This window comes from Mustela nigripes, chromosome 3 (genome assembly GCF_022355385.1).
Source record: "Mustela nigripes isolate SB6536 chromosome 3, MUSNIG.SB6536, whole genome shotgun sequence".
Taxonomy (NCBI): Eukaryota; Metazoa; Chordata; class Mammalia; order Carnivora; family Mustelidae; genus Mustela; species Mustela nigripes.
The window spans coordinates 194473390-194483662 of NC_081559.1; the positions used below are offsets into that span (position 1 = coordinate 194473390).

Genomic DNA, 10273 nt, shown 5'->3' on the forward strand with positions numbered 1-10273 from the left:
GCAAATTAGTATTTTCCCGTAACTACTAAATCCACTAATGTATCTGGGATTTTGACATGCTGATAGTTTCTCTTCACCTCATTACTTTGTGTGTGGTTTCTCGACCGAGAATGCGCCCTGCCAGCAGGTACTTATTACTCCACGCTACACAGTATTTATCTCTTCAAACAGAACCAAAAGGAAGTCAAAAGCTTCCCTTCATTTCTACTGGGTTTTGGTTCAACCCCTTCTGTCTATTTCTGAACAAACAAAAGAGATTCTATAAACTCAAGTGGAAACAGATTATACCCCTTTATTGAGCAACGGTTCACAAGCTTAATCGCCCTTCTCCCCACCCAGGTGACAAATGAAACCCGTTCAATCAAAACTCCCCAAGAAACCATATATGCCACCGGAAAAAAATACAAGGGGTAAAAGCATGTCAGGAATGGTAAACAAGCAGCAAAATAATACACACTTCCTTTCCAATTTAAAAATTATGGTCTGGGGGGCACCTGGGTGGCTCAGTGGGTTAAGCCTGCCTTCAGCTCAGGTCATGATCTCAGGGTGCTGGGATTGAGCCCTGCATCAGGCTCTCTGCTCACTGGGGAGGCTGCTTCCTCCTCCTCTCTCTCTTTGCCTACTTGTGATCTCTGTCTGTGTCAAATAAGTAAATAAAATCTTTAAAAAAATAAAAATAAAAATAAAAATCATGGCCTTCATTGTTGCCTGGAGTTCATATTGTAGTTCTTTGCACCTTGCTATGCAAAACGAAAGGGTAAAAACTCAAATCCACAGATTGTCTGTGCTTCTTAATGGGAATAAGATACAACGTGTAGAGCTTAGAGCCAAACCCTGTGTTTTCATCTGCTAGCTCATATTCTAGGAAACTCTCAGTTGTGCAGGCCATGCCATTTTACTCACCATCTCCAATTCTAAAATCTAGTAAAACAACGCATTCTTATTTTCATATCCTTGATAATTTACTCGGATTCAAACAACGTAAAGACACAGTACCATACCCACGAGTATACAAAAGGACGAGGAAAACAGAATTCACAAAAAGCCGAGGACCGCGGTGAGGGAGCGCGCATGGGGCTGGGGGACGCGGAGGTGGGCGCGGCTGTGCGCCTTGTCCCGGCCCGGCACTGCAAGGTGCCCGCGGGCACCACCCCTCGGCCCTGGGCTGGGGTTCACTTCTGAGGCAAACAAGTAAGGACTACAGAGGGGAGGAAGACGTTGGTTTTCAGAAATGAGTGAAGACACATAAACTAAAAATATCCCCCTAAGAATTTCTATTCTACTTATCAGAGGCCAGTTCTCAGCCCACAGAGCACACCTGCTGCGCCGGCCTCCCCGGGTCCTGGTGAAAGGCACCCCCTGGGTCTTAAGTCCAGGCGGGGCCCTGGAACTGGCCCTGCACTTTCCGGGCTAGCTGCTGCTCACGAAGATTTTCCTTCAACACGTGAGTATGTCCCCGAGGGCTAAGTGTCATTTGGACCAAATTCCCAAAGCCAGTATCGGGGAGCGCTGCACGGAAGAGCAGGGACTCACGAGCTTCCGGCTACGAGACACAGGGAGGGACGGTCGGCACTAAGGGCCTCTGACCCTCATGGCGGGCTCGTGTGCCCATTTCACAAGTGGAAAAGAGGGAGGGAGGCTGGATGACCTTCCCCGTCGGACAGTGACCAAACAAGTCTGAGTGGGGACCCAGCACACACGGTCCTGGGTGTAGTCAGGAGTCCGTGCAGGACAGACGGAGTCCGCCCGCAGGAGTTCGTGTTCTAGCAAGGAGGCTGACTAGCTGCAAAACGGCAAGGAGACACACGGTGCCACGAGGCAGACCGAGACGGGGTGTCTGAACTCAGGCCTGAGGAACACAGAGAGCGGCCATGCTTCCGGGAGAGACGGGAGCAAGAGGAAGCGCGGCTCAAGCTAAGCCCGTGCACAAGAGGCCAGAGGGTGACGGGTCGGGGAACTACGGAGGGGCGACGGGAGCCCGTGGACAGTCTGAAGCAGAAAAGCAACAAGACGGGACAGGAGGTGGAGGGCTGCAGGCCCAAGAGACCCATGAGGGCTGAACGGGGGTCCCGAGCTGAGGCTTCACAATGGTTTCCACTGTGCTGTGAGGGCACACGGTGGGGACAAGTGGCCACCTCTAGGATCTGTGGAGGAGGTAAGACCCTGGGACTCATTGCCAGGACTTAGATGCAGGCCTGGCAGGGAAGAAAACCAGTCAAGCCTGCCTTCGGGGTTTCCGGGCTCAGCAGCTGGCCGGGTGGACAGGGCGTGCAGGAGGGGACAGCGGTGTCTGGAGCGCCGTGCAAGGAGACGTAGAGAGCCACGCATCCGGATCCTGCGAAGCCCCACCCAGAGAAGAGAAGATGCTGAACAACCCTCCCCGTGGACACGCAAGGCACCAAGAGCAGAGGCAGCATTAGCTGTGAGGCAGAGCAGGCTAAGAGCTGACACCACAAACGCATGACGAGGACGACCCCAGCGAGAGGGACAGCAAGTGGCGAGGAGTCCGACGACACGCCCACGTGAGGGCTGGGGGTTCCCGAAGGAGGAACGGCAGGAAAGGTCACACCCCGTCTCCAGGCCCGAGGCACGGAGGCCGTGGGAGAAGCACGGCTACGCGACAGGACGGCAGCCTCCCAGGGACGTGCTTCTCTGTGCGGGACTGGCTCACCCGGGCGTGTGGCTCTTGTTCCCGCGAACAACACGCGAACGACACGCAGGGCCTCAGACCGCAAACTGCCCGCACCTCCCAGCTTGCACACTCGAGAGCCGCTAGCTTGATGCAGGAAGGCTAAGGGGCCGGTCCTGGGGATACGGGGCCTGCCCCGGAGGACACAGACTGTATCTCTGTTTCCAATGCCAGGGTCCACTGAGGAGATCGCCCTCAAACATTTATAACATTCCCCTGCTGCCTTCCGCTCCAGTCCTGAAAAGCCCCTGTGGGAGGCGCACTGACCCCCTGAGCCTGTGGGACACCAGCCCGGTGGATGACGGCAGCAGACAGATTTGATAGCCAGTTGGGCCTAAGTCCGCCGACAAGGCCTAAATAAAGCTGGGTTCTCCACTTTCCCTCACCAACTGGGAGACTCAGGAAAGCTGCTGAGCATCTCAGCGCAGCGGAGACATCGCCAGGCCAGCGGCCGGGACCCTAACACCTCCTCAACCCAACAGATGACAACCAGCTGCACCGAGGGTCAAGTGAGAGGCCTGCAGTTAGTGTACAAACACACGGGAAAGTACTCAGCCCTGCGAGCTACCAGGACAACACAAATTAAACCCCGAGTGGGGCCTTCCGTACACACCGAAGCCCTGGCACTGCGGCCCGCGGTGAATCAGCGGTGCTGCAGAGGCCATCTGGCAACAGGCTCCGGCAGCAACATGGACGCTCACGACGACGGCTCCAGCGAGCCTCCCCGGATAAAACCTTCCTCCTGCTCAAACAGCCCAAGAGCTGAAGGTGTTCACCACGGCACGGCCAACACCAGGAACAGCGGAGCAGCTGAGAAACCAGCGAACGAAACTCAAGAACTCATCGTTCGTGCGTTCTACACAACAACGTGCACCGAGGGCCACGAGCCGGCAGGGCACCAGGCTCTCTTTGAGGTGCTAAACCTGCTTCCGGGTGCCCATAACCGGGAACACACTAAACCTTGAAGTGTACATTCTGAGGGGGTAAGTCATGTGCTCCATGAATTAAGTCTCAATGAAGCTGTTTTTTAAAAAAGGAAAACAGCAGCACCTGCGTGGCCCTGGCGGCTGGGCAGCTGTCTCTTGATTTCAGCTCAGGTCATGATCTCTGGGTCCAGGGATCAAGCCCTGTGCCCAGCGCTGCGCTCAGCAGGGACGCTGCTTGAGGGTTCTCTCTCCCTCTCCCCCTGCCCCGCCCCCCTATGTGCACACACACACATGCGCACACTCTCTCTCTAAAACATAAATCTTTAAGAAGAAGAAGAAAACATGCATTATTGATGCGTTCAACGACACATGTACGCCAATCTGTGCCACGAGGTGTCGGGGGTGAGAAATAGCCAGTTAGAGACCCTGCAGCCCTGCCGGGGAGTCTGTTCATGACATAAGCAACGGGCACATGGCAGGCCAGAAGGGCTGCCACAGGCAAGTCCCCCACACTGGAGGGAACACTGCAAAGGAACAAACCGCTGGCCTTGAAGGACTGAGAAAAGCTTCACAGGTGAGCGTACACATGGTGCCCACTGAGACGTGAGGAACGCGCAAACGTTAGCTACGGAAGCAGGAGGAGGAGGAGGGCTGAGGAAGGCAGTCGCCACATCTACATCCATCCACCCTGCCCTCGCCACCCTTCCCCCCTGCCACCCGCAGCCCTCCGTGCTCCCGCCAGACTAGAGGAGCAGCGCTGCTGTTCATCACCAACAGGACAAGAGGAGGAACGGCTGCTGGCCCTCTGGGCTCACTGCGCTGTGTCCTCGACAAGACATGCCATTGCTCTGGGGTCCTCTTAAGATCCTCGAGGGACAGAACCAGCAACCCCTGCCGGAGCAACTGGAGTCCGGGCCCCTGGGAAGGAAGGAACACAGATGTCTCCGGACATGGGTCAAGCACCTCCCTGCACCTGACACACGGTCATACACGGCAGGTCCTCCTCTCCATGGAGTCCTGCCACGAAAGGAGACACCGGAGCTCTGACGGGCTCCACCCAGAGCCCTCCGGCAAATGCTGAACACAGTAAAACACACGAATCACCCTGCAACCCCAGCAGGCACAGCCCGAGCAACAGCGTGAAGTTTCCGTTTCACTAAGAGCATCTGACCCTAGAGCGAGACCACTGCACCCTCCGCTACAACACAGTGAAACTGGTCTGATGGAGGAGGCTCCTTGGCCGGTCGTCCCCGGCTTCGGCGGCGCCCCGTCCTCACCCGCGGTCTGTTCACTGGAGCATCGACAGGAGGGACGGAACGCGGCTGATTTTCCGCACCTCACCGTAGCTCCACGACTCTCTGGCTAATCTTAGTCCTTTCTTCCGGGACTTTCCAGCAGAATCCATAAGACTCCATCCCCAGCTAATTTGTCCGCTTGTCCCTCTTTGAGTACTCTCATGGGAAAGCAGCAAGCCTTTTCCTTTCCACAGGAGCAGGCGTCAGCAACTACCGCGCAGGCTTGAACAGCCAAGGATCAAATCAGGAGCCGGGGCTGGACCCAGACCTGGGCAGCAGTTTCCCAAACTGTGCTGCAGAAGATCAAGAGCCAGAGGGATTCTTATTTTATTTTTTTAAAGATTTTATTTATTTATTTGACACAGAGTGCATGCATGCATAAGCAGGGGAATTGGGAGAAGCAGGCTCCCCGCTGAGCAAGGGCCTAAGACGGGACTCGATCCCAGGACCCTGAGATCATGACCTGAGCCAAAGGCGGCCACTTGAGTGACTGAGCCCCCCAGTACCCCTGCAGGGTTTCTAAAGCAGACAACTGGAGGAAACACAGAAGCCCCACTCCCTCAGCGCATTCCGGGGCCGCGCGGGTATCAGGTGCTGGTCCAGGTGCGGGTGACACGTCCTGAGCATGAGGAGCGTCCAGGCCGGGGAGCACAGCCCCAGCAGGTACCTGCACAGTAGGCTCCACGAAGAGGGAATCACAGCGAGGGACAAATTCCCGGACCAGGTGACAGAAGCAGGAGGGCAGGCAGGGCAGCAGAGCAGAAATGCTGCAGCCTCCGGAGAGCGGCCTGGCCAGGGCACCGCAGGTCAGAGAGCAGGGAGAGACGGGCTGGACGGTGTGGAGGGCGCCAGCCGGAGCCCTCACAGACTCGGGGCTCCCACGCCTTCTCAGTGGACTCATGAGCAGCACACAGGACCGGGTCGCAGGTTTGCAGCTGCAACCCACGGAGCTCACTGGTCCACAGCCACGCTGCCACAGAAGGTGCCCCTGCATGACCAGGGACCCTGTATCGATGGGGGGGGTGGGGATTCGGGGTCCGGGAAGGGACCCCGTATCAACGATCATAATCACATAGTCACATAGTCACACTCCCCAAAACCGTCCACAGATTCTCAAGTTAGTCCTTCCATTAAAAAAAAAAAAAAAAAAAATGACAGGAGGCCCCAGGGAATTAATGCCTTCCGTGTTAACAACGGTCCTGATATGTGTTCACTCCTATCTGCACACATGAGAGAGCGTACATGGCGGAGGGCAGGGCAAGAAGCCCCCAGCTCGCAGCACCTCCACCTGCAAATACCCAGACAGGCTGACACACAAGAAGGCCAGGAAGCCCTCTCCTCGAGCCCGGGATCAGTGATTCCCTTCTTGGCTGCTCCTCTAGCCCCTGCTTCTTCACTTCCGCGCAGCAGTATTTAGAATCGTTGATCACCCACTCTATAAATGATATCATGAGCTCTCTGGGGGAAAGGTCATCCAATAAATTAAAATACCTATCACTAGAGGCGCCTGGATGGCTCGGTCGGTTAAATGACCAACTCTTGATCTCAGCTCAGGTCTCAGGGTCCTGAGCTCAAGCCCTGAACCTAAATAAATACAAAAATAAATAAAATTTAAAAATGTACAGTAAAATATCTATCATTAAAATGAAAACAAACTACCTCACAATGGTGTTCTCCTAGTTCTACAAATAAGAAAATGGAGGCCCAGGAAGAACGCCATCAGGGGTCTGAGGTCATGGCCATCAGAGGGAAGGCTCCTGAGCCCTCCAGACATTTGACCTTTTCCCCAAGACTCCGAATAACTCAACACCGTTACACACAGACCTTTAAGGAGACGGCTTTTCGTTCAGCAGTCTGATGCCCCAAGCTCCCCTCCTTTTAAACTCCGTGTCTTTAGATCACCGGCGGAACATGACCTCCAGCAACCAGCAAGCTCCTTCCCTCCAGAGCTTCCGGAGGGAAGACCAGTCTGACCAGCTGGAGACACAGGCATCCCCCGCTGCGGTCGGGAGCAGCGCTCAAAGAAGAGAACAGAGCGGGAGCAGCTCACGCTGGGACCCATCCAAGCTGCCAGGAGGGGATCCCGGCCCAGAGGACTCACGCGGTGACCAGGAACAGTGGGGAAAGAGCGAGTACGCCCTGCCGCAGGACGGGGGTGTGTATTTATGAGAAGGAGTCCAAGATCAGGCAGGTGAAGGTGTGAGTAGCTCAAGGCAGGCTATGGGCCTGTCTTCAAGACTCACAGTCACACGAGCCCGCACATGGTTAAACGGGAGCCACGTGGGGAAAGTGGTGCCGAGACAGAGAGCAGACCTGTGACAAAAGGGGAGAAGGCCTCGTGCCGTGGGTCAGGAGGCACTCAGCGCTCGACGGCCCGGCAGGCAGAGAACACTCGGGCTGGACACTGTGCCCCGCACACTGCATCGTCACAGCTGCTGGGTCGTGGGGAGGGTCAAACGCCCTCAGCGGGGGTAAAGAGAGCTGGTCACCCATCCTAAAGCAAAAATTCAGTTCATCAAACAACAGACAGGCCCATGCCCGGGTCACCACGGGACACAGAGCCGGCCTGGTCTGAGAACTCCACCTCCGTCCGGCCTCGTGCTTCGGAGAACTCAAGGCGCGAACCGTCCATCTAGCCGCTGCCACGCTGGTCCTGCCGCTCCGCAGCCGAACTCTGCAAGCGGCACAAAGACGGACGCGATCCAAAAGCAGCAGCAGAGAGAAACCAAGTGGGCACAGAGGAGTGGTGGTCCCGCCGTCCACGGGGGCCTCGGTCCAAGCCCAGACGCGCCGGGGCCACCTGGGCCGCAAGGTCATTGGCAGCAAGGAGCTACCGGAGCCGCTCACTCAGAGGCGGCTATGGGAGTCTCCTGGGGAAAACAGACGGCCCCCAGTCCCAGCAGGCGGCACTGGGACAGGCCTCCCGAGAGAAGAGAAAGCACGTGGCGGGCCCTCATGGTACATGTGACGCGAAGTCCATGAGCCCACCTGGAGGAAGGTCAAGGACACGGAGTGCGGAGGAATCTCACCCAATCCTGGACGCACCCTCGGACTTCATCAGGAGCCAGGGTCCCCCCACAGACTCTGCCTAACCACGATGTATGCCAGCCCCGTCCCGTCCGGGAAAGCCCAGGAGTCAGACTGACCGTCTCCCTGGTTGTGTAAAGGCGATCACACGCCAACTTCGGTCCCTTGTTTGGACTGAGTTTTCGCGTTACTGGAACTCACGTGTCTAAGCCGCACCCCCATGCGAGGAGACGCAGGCCGCGCTTCCACCCTGCAGCCTGGAGACCGTCCATCCTGCAGCCTGGAGACCGCCGCACGGAAGAGTCGGGGACGAGCCCCAGGCAGAGGGAGAGCAGGACACACTGATTTCGAAGCTGAGAGGACCCCTGGCCGATGCCAGGGGAGGGCCGGAGGGGCGCAGTGGTGAGCTGGGGCGGGTCCCCGCTGGGACAGCTGGAAGGACGGAGGCTCTGGAGCAGACAGCGGCGGCCTCCCAGGCCCGGAAGGATGGAGCCCCCAGTGACAGGAGTGCCGCCCTCCACGCAGCCTGTCCTCAGCTGAGAGCCTCACCCACGACCAGGCCCCTCCCTGGGCGCCCCGCACACGCAGCAGTGGGGGCGGCAGTAGCAGGCCTCGGCCTCACCACACAGCAGGTTGGCTTCAGGGTCCCCCTGGGGCAACTGTGGCCTCTCCAGAAACTGCCTCCCCAGGCACTGCGTGACCAGTCCCCGAGCCTGGCTTGGAGACAGCGCCCGCGGATTCTGCGGGGCCGGTGGGGCCTCGGCCAACACCACACTGAGGCCCAACGTTCCTCTGCCCAATCTGGCCTCCTCTTTATCCCTTTGGTTGGACTGATCCCAAGAGCACATCCTAATAAATTCCCCACGTGTGCATCTCCAGGGCAGAGAGCACGGCCCCCGGAACCCAACGGGCAGCACGCATCAGCTGGCCCAGCAGCGCAGGCAGAAAGGGAGGCGGGAAGGGGAAGCGGCAAGTCCGCTGCGCACGAGCTCACTTTCTAGTACCCGCAGGACACGCAGGGGGAGACGTCCTGCAGGCACGAAATAAACATTCCTGGGGCCCAGCGGGAAATCTGGCCTGGAAACAAACAGATCACGACTGAACCTAAACAGCAGACGCCGCCCCATTACAGTAAGAGCAGGTGACAGGCAGGGGACCACAGGAGACAGTGGCCCAGCACACAGGCAGAGTACCACACGATGCCCCCAGCGCAGACACAGGCCAGCTGCAACCCTGGTGGTGTCAGTAAGCAGCTGCTCCCGCGGGGAGCATAACTCAGGGCGCACCGGGGTCCTCATGGCTCTGGGTGTACTTCCCGTCTGGCTGCCACTTACAGGAGGCGGCACTGGGTGAAAACTCGCTGGTCAACACGCTTACGAATCGTGCAGCTCTCTGTATAAATGTCGTGTGGGGACGTTTCTACTGTACACCATGTAGGCAAGGGGAAAGTGAGCCCACGCAGAGGCCGACAGACAGAGAGAAGCAGCAACACAGGGAGGGAGCCCGGGAAGGAGAGGAGAGAAAGCACGGCGGACAGTGGCCACAGGCCCCGGAGGACAGCAAGGGCAGCACGGGGAGCAGAGGACACGGCGGAGCCCAGAATCTCCTCACCAGCAGAGGACCGGGGAGCACCTCCCACGGAACCCAAGGCCGGGTCTGAGCGGCCAGCACGAGGGCTGCCCCCGTTCACCGAGCTCACTCACCTTGATCCGACAGGAAGTCCAGCATGGTCTGCAACAGGAAGGACAAGTGCCTGACAGAAAGAGCGGGATTCCCCATTCTTCGGGACGCGTAGACCAACTCGTGAAGCAGACGCATCTGGACGGCGGCCCAGCCTCGGTGCGTGCCTGTGAGGGAAGCCACAAAGTGTCCTCCAAGAGCTCCGCGAGGGCGCGCTGGCGCCAGAGCCAGCAGGCCTCCCTCGGAAACACGTTAACGGTGTGTGTAAATCTCCTGATTTAAAGACAAATGCTTCAACAACCAAACCCAAAGGGCAAGAAAAAACACTTCCAGTGTTTAACTTTCCCCAGACAGAACTCGTAAGCGATATGTTCTTTCATACTGTAAAAAGACATGTGCTATTGAATACTTTTTCTTTACAGCAAAGACAATTTAAAAATAACCACTTTGAGGGCGCCTGGGTGGCTCAGGGGGTTAAAGCATCTGCCTTCGGCTCAGGTCATGATCTCAGGGTCCTGGGATCGAGCCCCGAATCTGGCTCTCTGCTCAGCGGAGAGCCTGCTTCTACCTTTCTCTGCCTGCCTCTCTGCCTACTTGTGATCTCTGTCTGTCAAATAAATAAATAAAATCTTAAAAAACAAAAACAAACAAACAAA

At 57.2% G+C, this 10273-nt stretch overlaps 1 protein-coding gene across 1 annotated transcript in view; it reads right to left on the reverse strand.

The window, feature by feature from the left end:
• The window catches only part of TRAPPC9 (trafficking protein particle complex subunit 9), a 478436-nt gene that overhangs the window by 409023 nt on the left and 59140 nt on the right, over window positions 1-10273 (reverse strand). The window contains exon 8 of the mRNA XM_059395212.1: window positions 9641-9784. Within this exon, the coding sequence (XP_059251195.1) occupies window positions 9641-9784 (144 nt within the window). The remainder of the gene's footprint in view (window positions 1-9640; window positions 9785-10273) is intronic.